General features: G+C 37.8%; 1 protein-coding gene across 3 annotated transcripts in view; it reads right to left on the bottom strand.

The window, feature by feature from the left end:
* The window catches only part of adgrv1 (adhesion G protein-coupled receptor V1), a 133,078-nt gene that overhangs the window by 58,318 nt on the left and 48,294 nt on the right, over positions 1 to 26,466 (bottom strand). For all 3 annotated transcript variants that reach the window (XM_083526543.1, XM_083526544.1, XM_083526545.1), the window contains 44 exons: positions 26,163 to 26,407; positions 25,899 to 26,080; positions 25,006 to 25,814; positions 24,356 to 24,565; positions 22,975 to 23,105; positions 22,771 to 22,870; positions 22,433 to 22,612; positions 21,376 to 21,539; positions 20,252 to 20,339; positions 19,813 to 19,891; positions 19,559 to 19,697; positions 19,312 to 19,453; positions 18,960 to 19,225; positions 18,226 to 18,401; positions 17,975 to 18,102; positions 17,676 to 17,833; positions 17,303 to 17,449; positions 17,083 to 17,163; positions 16,272 to 16,536; positions 15,679 to 15,801; positions 15,322 to 15,544; positions 14,831 to 15,035; positions 13,536 to 13,682; positions 13,028 to 13,283; positions 12,522 to 12,724; positions 10,895 to 11,071; positions 10,595 to 10,777; positions 10,097 to 10,276; positions 9,833 to 9,997; positions 9,618 to 9,738; positions 9,293 to 9,416; positions 8,999 to 9,137; positions 8,295 to 8,480; positions 7,615 to 7,850; positions 7,266 to 7,414; positions 6,419 to 6,617; positions 6,028 to 6,247; positions 4,918 to 5,157; positions 4,129 to 4,278; positions 3,365 to 3,841; positions 2,147 to 2,290; positions 1,597 to 1,768; positions 1,272 to 1,407; positions 268 to 1,115 (listed from right to left, as the gene is read on the bottom strand). In XM_083526543.1, the coding sequence (XP_083382669.1) occupies positions 268 to 1,115; positions 1,272 to 1,407; positions 1,597 to 1,768; positions 2,147 to 2,290; positions 3,365 to 3,841; positions 4,129 to 4,278; positions 4,918 to 5,157; positions 6,028 to 6,247; positions 6,419 to 6,617; positions 7,266 to 7,414; positions 7,615 to 7,850; positions 8,295 to 8,480; positions 8,999 to 9,137; positions 9,293 to 9,416; positions 9,618 to 9,738; positions 9,833 to 9,997; positions 10,097 to 10,276; positions 10,595 to 10,777; positions 10,895 to 11,071; positions 12,522 to 12,724; positions 13,028 to 13,283; positions 13,536 to 13,682; positions 14,831 to 15,035; positions 15,322 to 15,544; positions 15,679 to 15,801; positions 16,272 to 16,536; positions 17,083 to 17,163; positions 17,303 to 17,449; positions 17,676 to 17,833; positions 17,975 to 18,102; positions 18,226 to 18,401; positions 18,960 to 19,225; positions 19,312 to 19,453; positions 19,559 to 19,697; positions 19,813 to 19,891; positions 20,252 to 20,339; positions 21,376 to 21,539; positions 22,433 to 22,612; positions 22,771 to 22,870; positions 22,975 to 23,105; positions 24,356 to 24,565; positions 25,006 to 25,814; positions 25,899 to 26,080; positions 26,163 to 26,407 (9,093 nt within the window). The remainder of the gene's footprint in view (positions 1 to 267; positions 1,116 to 1,271; positions 1,408 to 1,596; positions 1,769 to 2,146; positions 2,291 to 3,364; positions 3,842 to 4,128; positions 4,279 to 4,917; positions 5,158 to 6,027; positions 6,248 to 6,418; positions 6,618 to 7,265; positions 7,415 to 7,614; positions 7,851 to 8,294; positions 8,481 to 8,998; positions 9,138 to 9,292; positions 9,417 to 9,617; positions 9,739 to 9,832; positions 9,998 to 10,096; positions 10,277 to 10,594; positions 10,778 to 10,894; positions 11,072 to 12,521; positions 12,725 to 13,027; positions 13,284 to 13,535; positions 13,683 to 14,830; positions 15,036 to 15,321; positions 15,545 to 15,678; positions 15,802 to 16,271; positions 16,537 to 17,082; positions 17,164 to 17,302; positions 17,450 to 17,675; positions 17,834 to 17,974; positions 18,103 to 18,225; positions 18,402 to 18,959; positions 19,226 to 19,311; positions 19,454 to 19,558; positions 19,698 to 19,812; positions 19,892 to 20,251; positions 20,340 to 21,375; positions 21,540 to 22,432; positions 22,613 to 22,770; positions 22,871 to 22,974; positions 23,106 to 24,355; positions 24,566 to 25,005; positions 25,815 to 25,898; positions 26,081 to 26,162; positions 26,408 to 26,466) is intronic.

The following is a 26,466-nucleotide window of genomic DNA, read 5'->3' as shown; positions in this document are numbered from 1 at the left end:
ATATCGAACTTTTTTTCCATACTATTTTTCCAGAGCTTTGTTCCTTTGTATAAGATGGTAATTGCACAAAATATATATTAAAAAAGTTAAAGCCTTTGTATCTTTGTTTATCTCTTGATTCTTTAACCATGATATCAATTGGTATTCCCTCAGGTCTAAAATCAATCAGTGTTAAATATAGAAAGAACTTAAATGCAAATTATGATGTTATGACGGTCATCAGTTCATGGTCAAACAAAGAAATCAGATGGCAATCAGTACATTTACCTAGAATAATAATTTTTGCAAAAAAAGTGATGCCACTTTCATCTGGCGAGCTGACAATCTGTGCTCCTCCCTCTGGTTCACTGAGGTAGATGTAAAAGACCTCCTGTCCTTCGGGCTCTTGGTCATCTAGAATAAAGAGGCTGACATCAGCCTCTGTTTGCCCCTCCAACAGCGTGACCGTCTGTGACTCAAGTCTAAAATCGTTTCCTTCCCTCGCCCATGTCCCGTTGTGTTCCAGAAGGAATGGAGCACCATGCAGCTCCGGTGAAACGTGACCACCGTCATAAACCCGAACCCGGGCACTTACCACTCCTGTTTGCCCTGCTGTCCTGCGTACTCTTAAAACAACTTTCTGAGGTTGTGTCCCCTCTTGTGTGTCTTCGTAAGTGCGACTCATCGCTGGGCCAATACTTAACAATCCGAATCCAATGATGACGTCGTTGGCGAGTATGGTAACAGCAGAAATACTGTTTTCAGCTACAATAAGTGGACGGGCACTAAGAGAAGTATAGTTTGCGCTGATAATTCTAAGGTCGGTCAAGTTCACATAGAACGTCTCATCAGGTTCCATCAGCGAGTCATCTAGAATGGAGATGTTGATGGCGGCAGATGTTTGCCGGCCTTCAAAGAGTAGCTGCCCATCATGCACTGGAGTAAAATCTTCCCCAGGATGGGCACTACCAGGCCAGGTCTTGTAGTAGACCTGGGTGCGGTTGGTGCGAAAGCCATACAGGCGTTGGACATAGATAGTGACAATGTGCGCATCCTCTGTAATAGCCAGCTTCTGAAAGTCAGGATGGAACTGATAGAGTCCCAGTGACTCCACCTCTGCCACAGTGTATCCAGGTCTAAACAATCACAGCAACACAATAATGAAGCAATGAAACACTGTCATTATACAGTATATCATGGCATGCACCTGCTAATGATATGTAATATTTATGCAATTATCTTATATCTTATATTTATATATAAAATGAAATACATTTAACAGTATATATTACCTGAATCTGGCTCCTCCTGGTGACACAGATTCTATAGTAGTCAGGTGAACTGCATGTGCAACAGGCAAAGACATATTATTCTCAGCTCTAAAAGATATGATTTTGCTTTTCTGGCCATGGAGCAGGGTCACAGTGCCTAGAGACAAAATGCAAAAGCAAACACACCAATAAGCAAAGCTGAGGAAAGTGAAATCTGCTAGTATCTGTACATTATATTCACAATATATAAACAATGTCTATATTTAAAACTTTAAGAACAGTTTCTTTATTTTAGATGGTAACCACAGTGTCTATAACTCAATACCTTTGTCGGATGATAACTAACCTGAGCTGGGAGTAATTGTTCCCGGCTGGTAGCCTGATGGAGTCTGTCCAGGAGGGAATCCAGCTCTCCACTGCACAGTCACGTCTCCATAGAGACCTGTCCTGCTGACTAACGCATCACATCGGCCGCTCCTGATATCAGACACCTGCAGGTCCAAGGAGGCAAAGCCCACCTGGAAAGAGGGTGACAATTAACTGGAAAGAATTGTAGGTTCAAAAGTACAAATATTACAGTAATCCCCCACTTTACTGTGGTTCAAATCTCATGCCCCGGTTTATCACAGAATTGCATTTGCCACATAATTTTTTTTGTTGAAATAATGATATGTATAAAAATATGATTTCAATTATAAAATGAAGTAAAATGTTAATACAGTACAGTACTGTGTACATAAAATAGCATTTTTGGGGTGGCGTCCATTTGTCGCGGACGGTTTTGGAACATAACCATCGCGATAAATGGGGTATTACAGCATTTTAATTATAGTGCCCTCTGGTGGCCATTTGGTTGCATTTAAGATTAATAATAAATATGGGATATAGAAACTGACTTCAGCATTAGCAGCCTCTTCAGGTACAGACAAGATGGCAATCCTCGCATCCAGCTGCACACGAGGAGGAGAACTGAGCAAAGGTCCTATCAGGCTCACATTCATTAACTGCATTGTTATGTTAAAACCTGTTACAAAAAAAACCTGCACAGAAAAAAAGGATGTTAACAGAAAATGTACATATGTCTCATGTCTACATTTGGAATTTATTTACATAAAATATATTTGAATTAATATATTATAAAAAAAATATATAATCCAGGTGCTGTGGTGATGCAACAATACAACAGGTTCATAAAATCATCTACTACTTCCATTATCCCTTCTGAATAATGTAGCATTTACTTCCTAAATTCAATCACTTCATAAGGAACACCTGTAAAGCTCACATCCAACTGATTTTAACCATGGCATGGTTTATTGGTGGAGATGCTAAACTTTTTATTGGGAGTGATGAGAATAGACAGGATTAGAAATTAGTTTATTAGAAAGACAGTGCATGTAGGACGTTTTGGAGACAAGGTAAGAGAGGCACGATTGAGATGGTTTGGACATGTGCAGAGGAGGGACATGGGATATATCTGTAGGAGAATGCTGAGAATGGAGCCACCAGGAAGGAGGAAAAGAGGAAGGCCAAAGAGGAGGTTTATGGATGTGGTGATTGAAGACGCAGGTAGTTGGTTTGAAAGAGGCAGATGAAGAGGACAGGGGGGTATGACGGATACCCCCTAATGGGAACAGCCAAAAGAAGAAGATGTCTTATTGGTGGAATAGATTATGTTTGAATATTTCTAAAACTAAATTTGGTACATCTTTGGGATGATTTTAGTAGCAGAAAGAGAGAGGCCAGAAGACAATGACAGGTTCAAGCTGACAGGACTACTGTTATTTAATTGCTCTTTACAACAACGTTCAGCAGAAAAGAATTTCAGACTGCACAACATGTTGAACCTCGAGGTGCACTGGCTACAAGAGCAGAAGACCACATCGTGGTTCACTACTGGCAGCCAAGAATAGAAAACTGAATGTGGGTACAAACTTACTCAAATTGGACAGCTGAAGATTGAAAAACTATTTTTAATCACGTCTTGAAAGCTCTCTTTAAATTCTTTTTTAGTTTATCATTAGATTAAGATTTTCACTTAAAAAATTGGTATAGAAATGGAATGGAAGTCATGTACATTGAAATAATACCATGCAAGATTGTGCAAGACAAACCTGTGTGCTAATTGGCACAGTGATACTTGCAGACTTCTCCCCATCCTTTACCACAAAGCTCCCAACAGATCTGTCCTCGGTGAAGTTCTGGCCCAGAGTGGGATAGATGATCTGGTATCCGACACTAACATTGCCAAATGTTCCAGCCAGCCTGCTAATGTTTAGCACCAGATACCTGCTGTGGTCAGTGGAATTCACAAGTAGTTTTTGGTGCTCACTGAAAAGGGCAAACACTCCATGTGGCTCATCGTTGGCACGGACCCGGAGGCGAACACTGCTGCGGTTGGCGTCGATTTCAGCGCCACCCTCCACTGAACTCAAGTTAACTGTGTAGACCTCCTCGAGCTCAGGCACAGGGTCAGGCAGCAGGGTAAGGATGATCTCTGCTAGCCGCTGACCTGCCAGAATGGTAACTGAACCATGGAGAGTGAGAAAGTCACCTGTTGTGTCTGCGTCACTGAGGATCTCCCAGAACACCTGAGGAAAAGTGATAGGGCTGGGTGTAATAAAGCAGTAACCGCTGCATTGTCCATTACCTTCAATAAAATGTTATGCATGTTATACTAAATCTGTCCCTATCTATTAATGACATTTCTTTTTACAGACACAATTAGTCAAAGGGACTGGACTTATATCACACTTGCTACTAACGAAGTCCTACATGAAAGGTCTTCTGTAACCCATAAAATTCTTGGCATGACGAGAGACAAAGAGGGTGAGATTGAATATTCCAAAAGATTTGTGTGAGTGAGTGTTGTCCTTACAGTGATATTTCCCATCACTCCTTCTCTGCGTGTAATAAGGAGAGAGATGTTAAGGGGAGCTTCATAGTCTACAGGTTCACTATAAACACGCTCTCTCAGATCCTGCTCAGTGAACTGAACAATGCCATTTGGATCACCAAACTTTGCAATCTGTCAAACACACAAAAAGCCAAAAGAACACGATTTTATGATGTATTAATGATTTCTCTGTATAAACATTATATAAATAAATTAGCTAAATGCAGTCCATCAAAAAACAGATACGTTTCTACAGACTTTCATATTTCCTTTTTACATTTAATTTACCCTGGAATAAATTAGTTTAGTGACACCATGGCATGATCAAAATAAAATAATGTTATCAATTAATGTTTAAGGACAACTGGACTGAGAGTTTACATTTATTTTCTAGGTCAACACATGAAATTAACTTTTCATAAAAGAAGCAGAACAGATTCCACATATACATTACAGCACAGTAATAGATTTCCTTGTAAATCCCAGTAATTTTGGAAGCTAGGATCAGAATGCAAGGTCTGTGACCTAGTAAAATAATAATAATAATAATAATAATAAAAAAAGATATCCTTTAAAGATAATTGTTGTTTTTCCATTCAGTCAAACATGTTAGTTGACTTTCTGGGCCGTAAGCAAAAAATTATAACTGAACATTTACCAATTTGGCTTTACAGGACAACAGTTTTAGGATTTATTTTTGTAAGTGGCAAAAGAGATTAAATATTGTTATTTCACACCAATAATAACATCATGAACGAACATGTAATGTACCCGCAGTGTGACAGCGCCTGCTCTTGGGTCAACATCCATGTCTCCAAACACGTGGCTGAGTTTAATAATGAATGTTTCCTCCACTTCCACCTCACCATGAGGCAGAATCTGTAGCTCGAAGCTACGTGTTCCCCCTTGCCCATCTCTGAAGTGGAACGATCCATTTACAGGTTCACCAAAATCTGTGTTTGCAGACGGCAATACTTCGTTTGTGTTGGGTCCTAAAATGTTCCACGTTATCTAAGAGAGAACAAAAATTTCACAATCATCATGACGGTCTAAAGACGCTAAACAAGTAACAACTGGGAAACTGTAATGTATTCAACACATCGTAACTGACCATCATAAGCACTGAACTTTCTGCATATTATACATATTATGCATTACACTGGAGGAATTATTAATATTTAAACACATCTTTCAGTTCAATACCATAAACTGTTTACATGCTGTTTGTGCACATCTTTTCTGAATGGCTGCTATTGCTCTTTTGCACAACATTTTGTTTACATTTTTATTACTGTTCACTTTATGTCTCTTCACAACAGGTTTACTGGCGGAGCTATTTTGTATTTTGTGTATTTGTCTTGCACTGTCTTGTGTTTTCTTTGCACTGTTTGCACCAGGTTGCACACCATGCACTCTATGTGGCGAGGACACTTACAAGTCTTTAGCCCTGTGTTTTCTGCTTTCTGTGATTGTTGTTGTGTGTATCATCAGGGTTCAGGAGGAACGTTGTTTCATTTCACTGTGTAATGCATCAGCTATATATATGGTTGAAAGGACAATAAAAGCTTCTTGACTTGACATCTATGGTTACACTGCAAAAATAAAGTCCAGCAAGCTGAATAATTAGAGTTTTAAATCAGCCAGTACATTCCCTTCATAAACACTGTGGTATCCAACACTCAGCTTTCCCTCTAAGCCTTCCCTCTCATTAACAGCTCATCTATCTCGGTCAGCTGTCCAATTCCTGAGGCAGTCTCTCACACTGCTGATGTATAAAGTCATGGAAAAATGAAATGAAAGGTTTTAAAAAACATTTTCCCACATGTAGAATAGATGCGAACTGTGTTCTAACATTAGAGATTATATCTTTTTGTGGCTCACCATAGCATCACCCACCATCCCTCCAAAACGCTCCAGAACGAGGATGAGCTTAAGAGTGCGGTCAGGGTTTAAGATAGAGATCATGGTTTGATTGACGAATCGGACCATTCCGCTGGGTGAGTCGCTTTTAGCAATGGTGATCTGAGCAATAAGTCGGGTGCCTAGAATTGCTCCTCCTGAAGCTGCGACGAGCTGGATTTCAAACACCTCATTAGATTCCCTGTGAAAAATGTTGGGGATAGATTTATTTCATTTGGTTTTATTTGAGTTATCACTTTTACCCGAGTTATTAAATAAAATATAATGAATCACAGACCTGTTAAATTAACAGGTTGTTCAGATTTTACACAGACAAATCGACGGGCACAAGAAGAGTCCAAACCTCACTCACCTGTCCAGATCATCCACTATAGAGACGTTAATACTGCTGGCATTTTGGCCATGCCTGAAGGTTAAAGTCCCATTAAATAGGATGTAATCTGAGCCAGACAGTGCAGTCAAGCTTCTGGTTATGTAGTCGATGCTGACCTGCCCGTATGTACCCGCTCTTCTCAGTATAGGGACAGAGAAAGTGCCAACGTCCTCCTCAACTAAAACCAATCAACATCATATCATGTTATATCATACCATATCATATCAGATCATTGTATTTTATCGTTAAAAGCTTGATTTTTTTTAAACCAGCATTGTGTGCATTTTCCGTTGCTGTTTTTCTTCAACTGAATGTTTAAGAAAAACCTGTCAAGCTCAAAGGTGTGAACTGAACAAATTGATGTGTGGTGGTCTGGATAAAAAGTCTGATTTGAAGTCTAACAAACAGCTTGGTAAGTGTGATTTACTCAAACAATACATGTCAGGCTTTGATTAACTCGTTGCTTAAGATAGACTTAAGCAAGTCCAATTAATTCAATTTCTAATTAGGCACGATTTGTCTGTAATGAAATTTCCTTTCTTTTAACTTCCTGCTATCCAGATTTGCTTTGCTTATTAAATACTTGTGCTAGAGATAAATAAGCGGGATTTCAGGATTTACTTCAAATCTGTTTTTAGAGCTATATACAGTAAATGCCAAATTTTCACCACTTATCCCAGCCACCACATATAGTATGTACACACAAACAACTGTATTTCTGAATATTTGCTGAGTTATATTTTTTTAATTATGCATTGGAGTTAATGCTCTGACTCTGAACGCAACTTTGTATTGAAATTAAAGCAAGTGAGTAAAGTATGTGCACCAGTGATGTTCATGTAAGAAGGGTCAAACTCCAAGATGCCTTCAACATTGTCATTCTTCTGGATAATGATTCTGATGAAGGAAATATTGCCTATGGCTGGAGGCTGGTCTATTTGGAATCCGTTTTCTCTTATGGCAAAGTTGAGTGCACTAAGGACGAGAAACAGAATTGCACATAATAGACAATATATAGTAGACTTGAGTATTTACAGTAAAGATAAATAGCATTATGTTTTTGTTTTCATCACATTTATTCTAGATAACATGGATTTTTAATGTGCTGTCATTTTATAACTCTCTCACACATGCTATGCTGTACTGGAGTGACTCCATGGTTTTCGTTACTCTACCTGTCATTGAGGAGATGGACCTCGCTGATGCTTAGGTAGAAGTCCTCAGGTCCCTCTGCTAGTAAATCATCCACGATCTTCAGCATAATGACTCTGGAGCTTTGGCCTGGGCCGAACAGTATTCTGCCTGATGCCTGCTCAAAGTCCAACCCACTTACTGCAGATTGGCCCTCTGTGTAGTAATTTACCAACACGTTACCCAGCAGCCCCATGGAGCGTACCACTGTGATGTTCACCTGGAGGAGCAAATCACAAAAGTCATTCGAAACATGTATTTAATAGTAACACTATGCCAAAAATAAGGCATATTTTTGCAGTAGACAATATATTTTCACAGTATCTGTAAAAGAAACAGTGTGTAAAAAAGGGAGTTGAGTTATAATAAAAATAATGAAGAATATAGATTTTTTTTAAACTGTTGGTATTTGACCAATTCTGATAGACAAGCCATTTTCACTTTTTTAAACTTTCCTAATGCTTTAATAGATATCAAAGGTAGGAAGGTGTTTTTTCCCAAGTATAATTGTATAACCTCACTGTTATTCAGCTTTGTTACATGGACCAAAATAGCAAACACTTTTCACAGTGTCTTAGGATATAAATCTTCTGTCATCTTCTGTATGTGCTATGTAGAGTGATGGTACTATAAACTGTCACTGGACTAAAAAAAAGTAACTCACTGATCTCTCATCTTCCATTACACTTAGTGAGGACTGGGTGAAGGAGAAGAGGCCATAAGGAAGGTCACTGGCTGCCATAGTGATGTTTGCACGCTGTCGATTCAAGTTAATGTCTGCACCAGGAGTTAGTGAAGTGAGACTCAGCTCATACACACGCTTTTCCTCTGGAATATCATCATCCACAGCCTGGAGGAGAAAAGAAGACAAAACAGAAAATAAGGAATGCATACACACAAACTAAATAGAGTCAAAATATACAGACTTTTCTGTCTATCTAACTTATTGAACACCTCTGGGATGAAATGGAATGCTGACCGCACCCCATCCTGTATCAGACTCTGAGTTTGCTAGCATTCTTGTGACAAATTGAGCACAATTCTCCTTAAGTACACTTCAAAATCTATTGCAACATCTACCCAGAATAGTGGAGGTTATTATAACAGTAAATTGAAACTACATGAAGAATGAGATGTTTAAAATCCCATAAAATTCTTATGGTCAGTTGTTCATAATATTTTGTGCATATAGTGCATGTAGCATCTACCTGAAAATTTCTCTATGTGTTTTTATAAATAATTTGTAAAGAAAAGTTAATACTGTCTTAGTATATCGTAAATATACTAGAATAGGAATTCATTTTAAATATTAGAATTTAAATCCTATTTACAAATCCAGACCTTTAACTTGCATGAAAACCTTTTTACCATCAGCTGAATGGTTGCTGCAGACTGGCGATCTCTCATTATCACTTTTCCTGAGTTCTCCACAAACTCATTAGCAGTAGCTGGCGTGATGTTCCAGTATATCTCTATCTCTCCAAAAATGCCTGGCCCTCTTTCAAGACTGTAACACACACACACACACACACACACACACACACACACACACACACACACATCCCACATCCCACATCCCACATCATGGTATTAACATTATTTATTTATAAAACAGCTACTTAAGATGTAGTTGTACTTGAGCAACAACAACAGAAAATGTACCTGATGAAAGCAGTGCCATTGTACATGCCCTGAGGTTCTCCAATAAGTACATTACGAGAAGAATCCGCAATGCCAACGAGACCCAGAGCTCCACGGTCAGCCCTAATCACAATTGTCGCCAGGTCTAACAGAACAAACATGAATGGTAGCAAGCACAAAAATAATTTTCATGATCCGTAAGTCTGCAACACTTCTGTAGCTGTACAATAAAAACACTTCAACAATCATCCATAGGGCTTCATCAGCTCGGAGAAGATTATTGCCGAAACGCAGATGTGCTGATTTATTTCTACTGGACATGGCAGAGAAAAGTCTAAACACTTACTTCTGGTGGGGTCAATAACAGCCTCATTTCTAGCAGAAAGAAGCTGAACTGTGAACCTCTCTTCACCCTCCAGCACGGCATCAGCCAAAGCCTGGAACAACACAGATTTTCTCGACTCGCTCTGGACAGAAGAATAAGAGATCAAAATGATTATTATTATTATTATTGTTGTTGTTGCTGTTGATTGTTAGATTTCCCCTAGCACCAAAACACACCCCATTAAACACAAGAGATCCATTATGAGGTTGCAGATCATCTCTCCCCTGCTGCTCCAAAAGCCAGATGAGATAAACCGTTCCCTCTCCACCTGAACTTCTCACCACTGTCAGATTCACCATGGATGCAGGGTCACCAGGAAACTGGGGCTCAGAGACAGTTGTCTAGAAAATAAGAACATCATTTTAATGGATATAAGGCACAAGGCAAGAGCATAGAGGAATGTTTTTTTTTAGAGAGTAGTATCATTATTTCATAGGTACTGTCAGTTCCTGAAATCCAAAGCGACCCAGAGGTGAATCATTGGCGGGGATGTTGACCAAAACAGACGCGTCCGTTCCCAGTCTGGCTCCTCCTACCACCTGTGTGAGTTTGACCAGAAATGTTTCCGTAGGCTCCACAAGAGTGTCGTCAATAATGGTGATCTCGATTATGCCGCTTCCCTACAAAGACAATACACACAAATAAAAATTCAATTAATTTTTTAACAATGGACATTGTCTCAAAGCACTAATGAGCGAGCCGGTAGAGACTTGCACAAGGAAAAACATACTGAGATGTCATAAGAAAGAAACCTTGAGAGGAACCAGACTCAAGAGGGAACCCGTCCTCACCTGGGTGGAACATTGGGCAATTTCTTTTCAAACAATCAGGGGAAAATTGCCAGAAGCTTAGAGATTGTCAGCTGCTTAAATAATTTATAAAGCCTATGCAATATTTTACCTGGGGTCATTTTTTAAATTGTAGATTCGAATAAATACCTGTCCATCTTGAAATGTGAGGTTGCCTGAAGATGGGGTAAAGTCGGCAACAGTGGCGATGACTGTTTGAGCTTCCCAGAATAGAACGACCCGTCCAGTTCGACCAGCAAGCCTGACCACTGGCAGATAAAGGATATTACCAGGTGGAGGAACCTCATTGGCAAACACTAATCCAGTAGCATCCTAAAAATACAAAGGTTTCACATGATTAATAAAAAAAGCTCCCAATTACCTAACCTACCTTGTATCAATCACCAATTATGTTAATGTAAAAAAAAGATGGTTGAAGAAATATTAGACCTTAGACACATTAAACTTAAGGACTCCCCTGGGGTCATCATTTTCTTGAATTGTGATCTCAGCAATCTCCATTCCAGGCCTCCTGATTCTGGGCCGGCCTGCCCCACTCTGATCCCCCATTAACTCCACACCAGTAATGTTCACCAAAAATGTCTCAGCCAATTCTGGAATATCATCCTGCGATAAAACACAAGCATGCATATAATTACGCAAGAAAAAAACATCTTACCTCAAAATCATGACTTTAGCAAAGCATGTGATTCTTTGCCAGTAGACACAATCGAGTCCTCTCAGTCCAAATAAAACTCATGAAGCTTGCGAATGACAATAAAATACTCAACAATCACTGCAACTTGCAAATGGGAGAGATATTTTTCTAGGAATTTTATAAAAGACGTGGTTTCAGTGGTTTCAATGATTCAGTGGTTTTTGACTTCAAAGAGTAGAGAAAAATATTACTCAAGGAATATACACCAATCAGCAATAACATTAGAACATTTGGCACCTGATATATTAAGCTGCAAGTAAACAGTCAGTTCATGAAATGTATGTGTTGGTAGATGGAAAATGGACAAGCGTAAGAACCAAAACAACTTCAACAAAGGCCAATTGTTAGAGCTGTTTTGCAGCATTGAAGGGACCTAAAATATATAAGACAGGTGGGTTTATTGTTAAGGCTGTTCTGTGAATAACTTGTGTATAAAATATCACCAATGCTGAAAATGGCATTTCTTATTTAATTATCTCTGAATGTGTAATATAATGTAATAATGTAATGTATAATGTAATTAAAATATTGGAAGATTTTGATGAACTACTTATAAAACCTGACAGTGTTTCTTATGGTTTACGTTTATAGACCTGTTGTTGTTTGTTTTTACTCTGTAGTAATTACTTTTACATGCCCATAAAAACAAGATAAAAACAAGATTAAAAAAAGTGGTTAAAAACAAACCAAATCAAAAACCACTTTCAACATTATTTGTAAAAAAAAAAAAAAAAAGACTTTGTGAATGAGTCTCCAGTATCAGGGCATTGCAACATAGCCTTTCCTATTCTCAGAAATGTAAGCTACAATTATTTTGTACAGTATATAAATATCAATAAAAGGAATATAAAGGAAATAAAAGGAGGGGAAACTGTGCTGCTTTAACTTATGTGATCACCTGTTTAGTTGATGCGCCAAAACATTAAAATGAATAAAAAAAAAAAACCCTTTCAGTATAAAACAAAGAAAATATTAAGCACGTGGACAGACTGCTAAGGTACAAGAGTAATAGAATACCCTCTAATACTGTTCATATATAAATAGTCAAATATAAGTTGGCAATAAAAAAGGCCAGGTCCATATCGCCCAATAGTGGTTTTTTATTTATTTAAATAATATATACAAATATTAATAAATACTGTATAATACAACAATAAATAATAAATAGCAATAAACAAAAATGTAAAATACAATAAATTACCCTAATGTAATGTAATTAAAGAATACAATAATCTGTGTGATTAGCAAATTATTATAGAATGTATAAACCTCATAGACCCCAAAATTGAGTGTTTAAAATTGAGAAAGTCATTATAATAATAGATTAAATATAAATTTGAAAAAAGATGAACTAATTACCGGTAAAATGGTGATGGTTACGAGGGCAACAGTTGCATTCTCCATCATGATAACTCTAGCCTGTTTGGCATCGTAGTCCTGACCCTCACTGGCTTGATTGACAGGTGGCAATGAGAGCGCAGGTCTGGTTGTGTAATGGACCACCACATTCCCAGATGCTCCCTGATCTCTCACAATACTCAATGTGATATTGCTTGGGCTTTCTAAAAGAGGAGAAATAAAATAAAAATCTGTATGTCTAAAGTGTGAAAATGATCATAGAGTAAAAAATGATGAGGTTGTAAATGGATTTATAGTTATAATTATTTTCCTTCATTTAAATGTCATAATGCAAGCTGTGCAAGCTATTTACATATTTTTTAGCAATCATTTCATAGTAATGAGTGAAAATGAGAGACTTGACTCTTTGTGGTACACCGCAGTAATGTGAGTTCAGGCTATTATAAGTGTCAATGCACTTTTAGTTATATTACTTTGCCAAAAAAACATGCTTAGAGATTATTTACTTAGAGGCTCGCTTGTGATGAAATTCTGGGAGTCTAGGTGCCACCCGATCACTCCGTATGGAGAGCCGTTAGCCTTGATAGTGACCTCGGCTCTGGCACGTTGTGGGTCAATGACGGCTCTCTTGGATAAATCCACAACTCCAACTGTTGTGACATCTGTTAGTATAATAGCCACCTTCTCTTCTAGTTCTGGAATACCATCAGCTAATACAGTTAGCGAGATGGTGGCTACGGTCTGACTCTCTGAAAATGTTACCTAGGGAAAAAAACAGTATAAAGAATTAAATTCCTTTGCTATTAGCCTGTGAAAGAAATATTAAAGTTAAAATCTGTGGCCTGTTACTGGGATGAATGAGAATGTGGCATCAATGCAATGCCTTGTGTTGATTGATGATTCACACATATCATATTAGGATATATTGCTCTTGATACATTGCTCTCGCTGATTATTTTCATACTGGAATGACAATTATCATTTGTTTTTAGCTCCTGCTTTATAAAAGCTCACCACTCCGAACGTTGGGGAAATATCCTGCAGGCTTCCATTGACCGCCCAGCGCACAGTGAGCCTTCCAAAAGTGCCTCTTCTCCTCTCCAATCTAAGAGAGAACAGGTTATCCATATCCAGCTCCTCCACCTCCACAGACAGAGAGCTCTGGACACATTCACAAATCAGGATAAATGTTTAACAGAGATTAAATAATGTAAACTCTTTCCAGATCTTTCCAGTCTATAAAGGGGGGATAGGTTTGGTAAAGAACCACATGTAGCCGAAAAAGTCAGGTTTCCCAGTGCTTTTGCCCATATAGTACATGAATGCATATAGTACAATACACATGTAGTAAACACTAATCATGTGGATTTCAGTAAATGCAAATTATGCCCATTACAAATTTAAAAAACACCACCCCACATATTTTACACAGTTATTGATTCTTGTTTTCTTGGTTCTATTTTGTTTGGTTACATAAATATTGGTTGTATTTAAGGCATTTTAAGGTGAAACACTGTTTACTCTGGTGTTTTTTACAATACATAGTAGAGGTCGACTGGTTTCATCTAATCTGCACCGATAGGTGAGTGCTTTTTCGGCTTGAATCCACTGCTGGAGCAGCCGAGATGGTCCGCAGTCACTATAAAAGTGGCCTTTAAAGGTGAATCACTGATTCTACGTCCAATTTTTACACGCAAGACTGTGCACTAAAAGGAGAGCGCTACATTATATTTCTTATTTATAATTGCTATGTAATAATTACATTTTGATTTATTACATGATATATATTTATATTTCTTTCATTAAGCAAATTTTTATGATTCAGTACTGTTTTTTTATTTTTTTTATAATACTGTACATTTTATTACTATTTTACATGTTGTTTTTTTTTTTGTTTTTTTTATCCAGTATCTATTTAAAAAAATGGTTGATTAATGGGTTGATTAATCGGTTATTGGAAAGTGGACCTAACTATCAGTACTAGTAAAATCGGTGGACTTTTAATACATAGTTCTGAAAATTATCTGACTGGCTTGCTGTCACAGATTTACGGTTTTCCCCAAATGATCAAACTAAAGGGTAAGTTACAGTTCAACATTGAAATATTATTGCATAGTTTGGACATTATGTACTGTACAACAGTGACAACACATTTGTATGACTTTGTGATCTTCTAATATTATTTAATAGTCTTATATTTTTAGTATATAAACATTTACTAAAACCAGCTAATATATAAACTATGTACATTTGCTAAAATGGCTTCATTAATGAGCCATCCAAAATAAAGATAATGTAATATGTAATACCTGGGTAAAGCCAACAACTCCATAGGCATCATCATTAGCTGAAATGATCAGAGTGACTTGGCTATGAAAGCCAATCTCAGCCCCTCCTTTAGGGTTCTTGAGGCTAACATGGAAACCTTCTTCCACTTCTGGAGTATCGTCATCAACTATGTTTACGGCTATCTCTAATTCGCTTACTCCGGGCTGGAAGAAGAGCTCAGCAGAACTAAATAAGAACAAAAAAACCCACATTTTCAAAGTGATAAATAAACTGAAACAAATATCGTTAACAATTTATATAAGTTAAGAATGAATAGTTGGATAGATTGGACAACTTGTTGACTAGTCAGCATTGAAAAATCATAATTTAGCTGCATTAGTGAAAAAGCAGAAAAAAATCCTGAATCAATATATAGAAAATTATATATCTCATTATCAATTTATGCATAATTTATAATAATTTATGCTGCTCTTATAATACTACAGCAATTGTAAATGTAAATGTGCTTTACCGGGGGATAAAGTCAGACTGGTTGGACACGGCGATCAACTCATATATGGCAGACGCTGATCCTTGTGTAGCTATGATTAGGCTCTTTGTCACATTAAAAGAAGGGACGGACAAATAGAGGAAATGCTGAGCGGATGAGGATTTTAGCACTTTAGTGAACTGGATCAGTTCAGGCATCCACATGTACAGTGCCGAGTCGTTTTTCCCAGCGAGTAAGAGATGCACTAAGAAATACAAACAATTTGAAATGCATACAAAAACTTAAAAAATATCTGCTAATTTCTATTTTTACAGTATGCCATACAACAACATAAAAAAAAAGTTTAGGTTAAAAATGATAAAAACATATTTAACATACATATGCCAGATGGAGGAGTAAAAGCATGGACTGAAGAAAGGCCTGGGAAAGGAATGGACTGTGCAAACTGAAAGAAGGTTTGCTGAGAACTCCATAACAACACCTCGCATGTGGGGTTTGGACCTTCGGCAAAAGAAAAAAAAAAGGCAGAGATGCTCAGGCTAAAAGTGAAAGTAGAGCTTTATTACAAGTGTAACACATATACACACCCATGTGTCTCAAGTGTAGCTGTGGTGCAGACTGGGGCTGCACTGACACTGCTACCCCAAGTAAAATTATAAACCTCTTGATTGGCTGCGGTCTTAGAAACAAGCTTGGCTGAGAATCAGCCATTTACTATGCTAAGGATCTGTTCTGGTGCCTAGCTATAGTTTGGTGTAACCCAATTCTAAATATGCATTGGAGCCTACATGTCTGGTGTTTCCTGAGAACACAGTACATGTTTGGTTTGTACACCATCGCTCAAACTTCAAACGGAGAGAGTTCAGCTGGTAAACAATGCATAGCCTACACTTAACCATGTTAGTTCGGAGTTCAATTGTCCATTAAATTACACGGCAGATTCTTCTCCTAACATTTCAAAACAAAATTACCTTCTGTAGCGACTAGCAGGAACGTCTCCCCTCCCGTGTGTATGGACTCCACTTGTTTGACGTTGGCGCCGATTGCCAGCGGCTGGGGGTTTTGAAAGCTGCTGTTAATCCACTGGTAGACGAGGCAGCTGGATGAATTTCTTCCCCTGCATGCCACTAAATGCTGGATGTTCCTGTTTGCTCGGGTGAAGGGAGCGAGTGTGGTGATGTCCTGAATTTCCAGGGTGTGATGAAGGGAGAGAGAGTTTCCAGTCCACACAAATACCTAACAGAGAAAAGATTAGTAGTTTGTCATTTCTAAATAAATATATATAGATTTTTTATTTTAGTAAGCTAAGCAGTTTTTTTTCTAGACAGCAAAACACGCTGCTGTATGTTTCTTTAAGTTTTCAGGACCACGTGCATGGAATAATAAGTGACTAAAATTCTTTTTAAACACCAGTCATTGTACTAACACACTTAATTCACCACTACGCTCAGTTTCAATTTTGTAAATGCTTATTAAAGAAATAAACCACAGTACTTGTGGGTAAAAATAAAAATCTTAACTAGGTGGCATAAAACAGAACATTGGCAATATTAATGGAACTTTTTATACACTATGCATATAATTTAATGCACCCCAAATTGATGGTGGTGCCCTTTCACAATACAAAAAGGAGCAATAAAAGTTGACATTTGTGCTCATTTTCATAATGACACTAGGGTGTATCATTTATTTGACAAAATAACATGTCCCCAAAATTATGCACATGCCCTTCTGGTGCATCTGGCACTAATGTAATATCACATAGGCAGAATGTTCCCTAACCTGATTCAGTGCAATAAAATATTCTCGAGCCTGGACAGAGAAATGTTTAACATCACGACTTCCCACAGCTCTGGTATGCGCCTGAAAAAGAACAAAAACCAGAAACAATAGTAAGAAACACACACATACAAAAACATCTAAATGTGTTAGAATGAAGAAAAAACTATAGTTGGTACATGATGACAAGCAAACACACAAACGGCCATAGCAGCAGACTTACTAGAGTAAGATTGAGGTCTGGCTGAAGGAGAAATATGCTGACATTGGCAGCGGGAGACTTCGCGGTGTCTTCGTGGGCCACTGCCACATACGTGGTGCCATTTACTGTAAAACCCACACAAGAGCCTGGCCTCTGCACGCTCACATTCTGCAACAGTGAAACAGACACTGGCACTGGCTTTTCTCATGTCTCTTTCAAACATTTTTCCTGGCTCATGTCCCAGTGATTCCCATACTTTAATACAGTCAAATGAAAGATTCTCAGTAGTGTTAATACATATATCATCAAAAAATATATTAGAAATCTCCAGGCTTTTCAAACTGTCAGTTTCTTTCTTATTAATTACCCCTTTGCTGGAAAACAAGTCACACACCTGAATCGACACAAATACTCCTTGCCACCTGTAGAGGGTGACCTGGTCCTGCATGAGCATCAAGAGCAGAGAGGAGTTTCCATTAAACACAGAACACCATCCTAAAGGCCAGGTTTCTCTGAAGCGCTGGAACACTGCTAACTGTGAGTAATCTCCCCCTGTCAAATCAAAATAAAGTTTATATCAATGCAAACCTTCTGTGTTTATTTTTCTTAGATATCAAAAAGTATTCATTAAACTTTTTTTCTGTGGACAGGATTTAAACTGTATTGTCAGTATGAGCTAAAAAAAAGACTTACTCATGCCAAAGGCTGCATCTGAGTTTGTCTCAAATTCCACACTGACTGCACAATCCAGACCATTACTGCGAGCCACTGTCAAATACACAGTCCCGACAGTCTCTTCAACTATTAATGAGTTTAGAGTCCTAAAAAAAACACACACATACACACAAAAATACACAATGGCACAAGATTTAAAAAAAATGTAAAGCAGTGCAAATAAACATCGAACTGAGTGTGTGCAACGTGTGTGGGTGGGTATACAGTACCTGTTGCTAGAAAGAAATATTCTAAAAAGCCCCAGTGGAGCCTGGTTCTGTAACACAGTGATAAAGGTCTCTAAAGGTTCTCCTAGTCGTGCTCCACCAGTGGGATTAAACAGAGACACTCTAAAAGTTTCATTTATTTCTGGTTCTGCATCAAGAACGGCCCAGATCTCCAGAGTCTAAAACCAACAGAATTCACTTTAAAATGCTAGCTAATAGAATAAAATGTACGAAAAAACACAATAAAAATCGCATCGTGTCGAAAGAAGTATATGGTTTGGGCCAAAAATACATATATAATTCTTACTATTAGCATAACCTCACATTTCAGCTTTATAGAAATTATAAAAAAATATTTAAGTAATTTAGTAAAATGAATTATTATTATTATTATTATTATTATTATTATTATTATTATTATGATTAATAATAATAATAATAATAATAATAATAATAATAATAATAATAATAATAAATGCTGTGTAAAAAGAAAAGAAAAACATTTAATAATGTATGTGCTGTGTGAAACCAAACAGATGATCAATTTCTGATTCATTGCCAATAAAAATAAATATATACAGAGATAGATAGAGAGAGAGAGAGAGAGAGAGAGAGAGAGAGAGAGAGAGAGAGAGAGAGAGAGAGTGATGTGTGTGAAAGTCTCAGATCAGCAGTTTTTCAAATACTATCAAATGTAACAAGATCCTATTTTTGTAACAGATTTTTCATTTACTTACCTTAAACCGAACCCCATCTTCCAACACCACAAATCCTTCAGAAGGTGTGAGGTCTTCAGTGTTCAGAGTTCCATTAGCATCACTAATAGAGAACTGCACCGTAACTGTCCCAAATATCCCCTGTGGAGGATTTCGTACAACACTCAGCACAGCCACACTGTGTCCCAGACCTGACACTGAGGTGGGCTCCTGCAGCAGGAAGTGCTCACTGTTGTTAAAGGAAATGATTCCATGGCCATCGTCATTGGCTAATATGGTCACTGTTGCTATTAAACATGAACAGAAAGAAAATGTTATGAGTCTGGGTTGCCCAAATACAACTGTTATACATTCTTCATCGTGTCGTGCTAACCAGTAATGTTCTTTCCAAGCTCGAGCCCCGGTGATGGGTTTGTTAAAATAAGCTGAAACTCCTCATCTCCTTCTGGAATAGGATCATCCAAGATCAACACCTCTACAAACTTGTACCTCTCTCCATTTGCAAAATGAAGCACCTGTAAAGAAATCATTGATTTGCTATTCTGAGCACATCATGACAATGTGACTAAAGTTTTTAATAAACAAACAGTAAAAACATTTATTTAATATCAATGATTTACTGAAGCTGTAGAACTGAAGTCCAGACCCAGCTGAGCCTCTAGATTTTGAGCATAGAAAAAGACAGAGACGTTCCCGTATGTCCCTGCATCCCGATAAGCCACTAAAGACAATGCTCCGATTGTCTCGTTCACTTTATATCTGTGAAAAAAAAAATCACACATGCATTAATCGTGATCAAACAACATGCCTTGTCTAAATATGACATGATATAAGTGACGTCTTGTGAATGATTGTTTCAAAGTGATGTGCTTACTTTGTGCTTTGCCAACTGATGATACCCTGAATTCCATCGTTAGCATTAATGCTGATTTCAGCCACCAGACCTTGAGTATCTGTTTACATATTCAGTCCCAAAAAGTTAGACTTCCTTTTGAAAATAAAATAAATATCTAATGACATTTACTTTGGGAATGTGGGCAATATTCACTATTGATTCTATTCAGTGCAACCATAAAGAGGGGAAAAAAGGGAAGGTGTGAACAGCACCTTCCCTTTTGGGAAAGCAGACATTTAGCATTACCTGTTAATCTATAATGCACCTCTAGTGAAAGGTGAAGACATGATATGAAAGAAGAAATGAAAGAAGAAATGGTTGAGGTGAAAGCATGTAACTGATGTAGAATTACTGCATAATACACTGAAGTAAAAAAGATTGTGTTTATGGGATTGGAGATATAGCATTGTGAGGGTACCTAGCGAAGGTGCAGTTAGAACTGAAGTTATTAGAACAGCTGATGTTATGTTGAGCAGGAAAAATTCCTTCAACTCAGGGATGTCATCCTGTTAAAAAAAAAAAAAAGATACGATATATATAGTTATATATAGTAGGAAGGAGAAATAGCGCAGTACATGCTAACACAAAAAATACATACATGTTCATTAATAAATGTAGAACTGACCATAGGGCAAATAACAGGATTACATTAATGTGCTCATTCTAATATGTTTTCACTTCTAAACCATGCCTGACAGATGCTTCATCTAATCTAAAACTAATAAATGTAAAGTGTTCTGTACAGAGAGTGGATACAAATACAATAAAGCATTTATATTTAAAGGAGCACACAGACAAATCCTAAATGGCCAGACACAAAACAGACTCAGGACAGTAGATCAAACAATAGAATAAATATGCCAAAAAGAAGGAAAATTAAATCAGGAAACAAGCTGGGACTAAAAACCACCACCACCACCACCACCACCACCACCACCACCAACAACAACAACAATAACAAAAGATCTGCAAGGTGGGTAAACACTGAACCGAAGTGCTCTTATATAACAAAGAAAAATGTAAAACTGTTATTGTGAAGCATTGTGTAAGGAGACGCTTATTTACATGGCCGAACCTAGAAAAAAAAAGAGAGAGTAACTGTTCATATTTTCTATAACACAAGTGATTACAAAAACTATCAGAAGATATTAGATGTAACTATAAGTGGACAAAAAGTCATCTTGTAGTGATTTTTTTAAAACTGGTGTGATATAAGATTAAGAAAACATTTCTGGGATTTTTTGTTATTGCCAAATGTTCTCAGATTTTTTTTTTTTTAGGACTACATTGTTTTATATGTTTTATTCGTTACGTAACAAGTTTGCATTTTTTTACTTGGGGAAAAATGGGCGGAATACACATTTATTTTTTTCTTCTACAAAAAGGTACAATTTAAGATCAATTAGTCTGGAAACAACAATCTAACAAGTTTAAAAATGAATGACATTTGAATTAGAATACAACAGGCCAGATGAGCCAGATGAGCAGAGTTAGAACATACACAGAATATACACTGTGGCTTTTACTCCAAATAACACTTACATCTATTATAGTTATTGGGATGGACACTGAGGTCTGACCATCCTGCATGACCACAAAGCTGGAGACATGTTGAAAATCCTGACCGGGTTCTGCCAGAGCTCCATCAAACAGCCTCAAGTCCTGCAGGGAACCTTTAACTGTCTCATAGCTGATGTTCACTGATCCTGTGGAGTTGGGAAAACATTTGATCAGTTCGAATTCATAAAACATTTGTACGAAAATGTTAACATTTATAAAATCCCAACATTAATGGGATTCAAAAACATTTTGTTGCTTTATGAAGACTATAGGCTAAACAAAGGCATCGATATATTTGACAGCATCTCAATGCAAAGAGTGAAAGGGAAAGTTTATAGGACTGTGGTGAGACCTGCGATGTTAAATGGTTTAGAGACAGTGGCATTGAGTGAAAGACAGGAGGTGGAGCTGGAGGTAGCAGAAATGAAGATGTTAAGGTTTTCGTTGGAAGTGACGACGATGGACAGGATTAAAAATTAGTTTATTAGAGAGACAGCGCATGTAGGTCGTTTGGAGACAAGGTGAGGGAGATGAGATTGAGATGTTTTGGACATGTGCAGAGGCGGGACATGGGGTATATCGGTAAGAGAATGCTGAGGATGGAGCCACCAGGTAGGAGGAAAAAAGGAAGGCCAAGGAGGAGGTTTATGGATGTGGTGAGGGAAGACATGCAGATAGTTGGTTTAAAAGAGACAGATGTAGAGGACAGGGGGGTATGGAGACGGATGATCCGCTGTGGCGACCCCTAATATGAGCAGCCAAAAGGAGAAGATGATGTAATAAGCAGAATTATGTGGCAAACAACCCAATCACACGAGAAGATCTTGAATATATTTAAATGTATCTAGTATTATCAATTATAAAATTGAAATAAAGTAAATATAAGATTATTTATCTTGTAAAGAAATATAAGAACTAATTTCAAGCTTAAAACAGTCTTAGTCTGTCGGCAGATCAAATTGAAATTTTGTCATTATGAAAAATTTGTATGACATTTACTTTGTATGACTTTGTATGAAATTTCTTTATAAGGATGCACCTGAAGCTCCAAACTCTCTGTTAATGTAAATCCTGAGCTTGATGTCCTTTTCATCAGTGGAGATGTTGAGAGAGGATGGCGCAATCCTCAGCATGCCAAATGGCTCATCACTGGCTGCTACGCTGACCACTGCCTCATGACCCTCAGCGTCCACAGCTGCCTCACCTGTAACTGTTACACCTAGAAGAAGAAAAAGAAAGTTAATAAGCTATGCTGAACATATATAGCTTCTCTTAAAAAAAAAATATTGAAAGAAATAAAAGAAATGACATTAAAATGAATTAAATTGCTTATTGCTTGCGCATTGAATCTGCTGTTTGGTGATCTTAGCATCTTACCCTTAGTCTGAATTTTAGAGAGTATAACTCTGTACTCCTCTTTTTCCTCAGGAATGCCATCATCTAGTAGCTGCAGTACTATTGTGTCATTTAACACATGCTAACGTAGAGTGGAGATGAGGGAAAAAAAAAACAACAGCGCTTATTAATGTCCTAAAAATAATTCACTATTCCTATATAGTGTGTTTTATCTGTTTTTCTTACCTCCGGGAACAACAGAACACCAGAGGTTTCCACAAACGTAAGTAAGGCTTGGGGACCTTCAATCCTCCACTCCACAGTGACATTACCTATAGCAGGAGCTGTCCTTTGCACATGTAATGGCACCCTCTCACCTGTTAGGAAATGAAAAGTAAAATTGAGGACAGGATTCTTGACAATGTTTATTATGCGATGTATTAGTCTTAAAATTTCTGAGCACATTTTTTTATTTCGATTATTTTTTGTATCACCTACAGTAAATATAAAGATTCAGTCCACTTTACAGGTCTCTCTTTTATACTCTCATGAAATGAATACATTTAATACATACAACTATATAAGCATCTTTGTCATTGTTGTGTTATCAGAGTATGCACAGTAGCGGAAGTGGATGCAAGTGCACAGTAGGAGTGTTTTTTATAATAAATCGGCAAAAGAGTAGTCAAAAACCGGTAGATTTCCAGCACTATCACTATCACACTAACATGTGGGTTAAACAGGTTTTTAAAAATAGGGCTAAAAACAAGGCAGCAACAAGAAAACGGACATGAACCACAAGGCTTTGTATGCAAAAGAATCAAGTCATAAAGAGCGATACTTGATAATATATGTGCGTGTATATGTGTGATGTGTGGGTGCAGTTGAGCACACGCATGTTTAATTAGTAACCTGAAGAGTTGGAGAAGTAGAGTGTGTATGACGGGACAGTTCAAAGCTGGCCTACAAGGAAGTCATGATGGTGGGAACTAAAGTTTCCAAGTGACAGAGATCTGATAGCCATGCTACTAAGAAACTGCAACATGAAAATATGTCTATATTGAAAACTTTCCCATGGTGGAACTATGGACACTCCAAAAAGGTTCACAATACCAAAACTTCATGTTAATTAATACATTCACCTATATACATTTATGTTATGTGGATTGTAATATTGTATAGCAGTTTCAGTGAACAAGTTGTTATCTAACCATAGACTATTACAACCGCATTAACATAGATAGAGCTGCTGAAAACAATCAAAATAAACACCATCTGCCCAATCCAAATCAAGAGTTCTGCAATACAATGGTATAAGCAACAACTCTGAGATCCATTAAGGACTGTATTCCTGTTCTGTCATGCATCTTTAACAGCTCATCTCTTACTTCCAATGCACCAGCTGTTACAAGACTCTCTCTTCTCCTTTCACTATGGCAGTCAATGATCACTATGAAGTGCTTGACTGATACCTGATCATGCACATTTGGGTTTCAAATACCTATACACAAACCTACAGGATAGACTAAATGAATAATTAATCGATACCAAATTAATAGAATGTGTCACTTGAGATCAAGAGTTAGACGTTCTAAATGTAAAACCAGTCAAAATGAATGGTTCTCACCCTCTTTAACGATGACTGATCGTGATGCTGGGTGGAAGCCCACCAGCCCAGCTGCATGGTCATTGGCAAGAATGAGGATGGTGACGGTATCAGAGCTGGGCAGGATACGACTGCCACCTTCAGTCCCTACTAAACCAATCTGCATGGTTTCATTGTCTTCTGGCTCTGTGTCATCTGTGATGAAGAACTCGATTGTTTTCCTCACATCACCTTTGAGGAGAAGTCACACAGAAAGGCAAATGTCTCTACACACTTTAGAATAGTGGCACAGCAACAATGTGTGACAGCTGAATTGTCTTGCTTCAGCAAAGATCCTCTCAGAATTGTTGGGAAATTGGGGGTGAGCTCTTCAAGATCAATTTCTACTTGATTTCGAGTTTGCTTTGCTTATATGTTTCTTTATAAAATAAACTAAAACATTTTAAAAGAAGCAAAATAATATATTGTTTCTTTTTTCCTATTTTTCTTCTAAATTTTTGTCTGGCAGTTACAACCCTCTGTCATATAACATGAAATAAAGTACTTCATGTAATATGTATTAATGCAGTATTTAATGTAAACATCACTTAATTAAACATTTGAGCTGAATTATGAATGCTAAAACTATACTAAAGATTTGAAAAGTTAAAGAACAAGTTTATCAGACCTACCTTCTGCAAAGATGAGGGTCTCCCCAGTGCCATTAAAATCAGCATTGGGCCTTGCAGTGCCACCAACATTCATCCACTCCACTGTAACACGGCCTAGACTGCCTCCAGTCCTTTCAATGACCAGCAGCACTCTTGTTCCAGGCTCCTCTCTTACCTCCAGATACAATCCATTCTGAGTAGCACTGGGGTTTACACTGTATAGTTTAAACACCCCAAAAGCATCACCGTTCATCCCAATGGTCACAGTAGCTGTGTCCGGTTGTCTAACCGTGGGCAAGTGTTTCTCAGCAACAGTCATATTAACAAGGCCAACCTTTAAAATTTGTATCATGAAACTCTCATCCATCTCTGGCAAAGAATCGGATAGAATTGGCACGGTGAGGTTGGCAATACTGGAACCATCCAACATGGTTGCTGTTTGTCCTATCATGGTTACATAGTCACTCCCGGCAGTTGCCTGTGAGCTAAAGAGAGAAGCAGCTGCAGTGGTATTTTTTATATAAGTGAGGGTTTGGGCAGCAGCGGAAAGCTGGTTTGCGGATGTGGTTACCCAGAAGCATGTTGCAGTTGAGGCGTTAATAAAAGAAAAAGCTTGGCAGGCACGTGTCCGAAGGCAGAAGGCTGCACAGGAGTTCAGAGGGTCACTGGTTGTGGTAATGTTGATAGGCCTTTGAATGGCACTAGAGGGTGCACCGGCCAAGGGGGAATTGTAGTAGATGCGGAAGTTATAGCCATTTTTCTGGGCATAAGTGACCACATCAATCTCAAAGGTGCTATACAAAATCTCTAGACGGCCAAAATTACCTCCACTGAAACAGGAAAACAAATTATTAGAACAGTTGGTATAATTTTTTGTCATATGATTGACAAAATATTGTAAGATCACTGCACACCTTCTTTGAACAGATATGTTGGCAAGGTACATGTCTTCCAAAGGCTCCTGTACTCGATATATCGCTTGCACAAACTGCACTGTGCCATAGGGATTGTCATTGGCAGGCACAATAACATTCACCACATTTTCAAGTCCGATGCTTCCACCATTTGTGGCTCCAATAAGCTCTAGCTTGATGATCTAAAACAGATTTATACACTCATTAAAACAGGTAAGACAAATCCTTAACAATTCCTAGGACAGACGAAAAAATACCAGTTACCTCTTCAATTTCTGGCACATCATCCGCCAAAATCTCTACTATTAGTGTCTGCATAGTTTCACCTGGAGCAAAACTGACTTCTCCAGACAGAGGTTGAATATCACCTGTTGCAGGTCTGCCATTTATCGTCGCCCGCCATTTGACACTAACATAACCAATAGTCCCAGCATTCCTCACAATAGGCAAAGATACTTCTATAGCATTCACCATTGGCTCCTCTACTGTAACTGGTGCAGCCTGAAAAACTGAGTAACATGAACAAGATCAGGTAATCAAACCTAGGAAGAAATCTAAATAAATGCCA

This window comes from Silurus aristotelis, assembly GCF_946808225.1.
Source record: "Silurus aristotelis genome assembly, chromosome: 23".
NCBI classification, from domain to species: domain Eukaryota; kingdom Metazoa; phylum Chordata; class Actinopteri; order Siluriformes; family Siluridae; genus Silurus; species Silurus aristotelis.
This window is presented reverse-complemented; position numbering and strand designations above follow the sequence as displayed.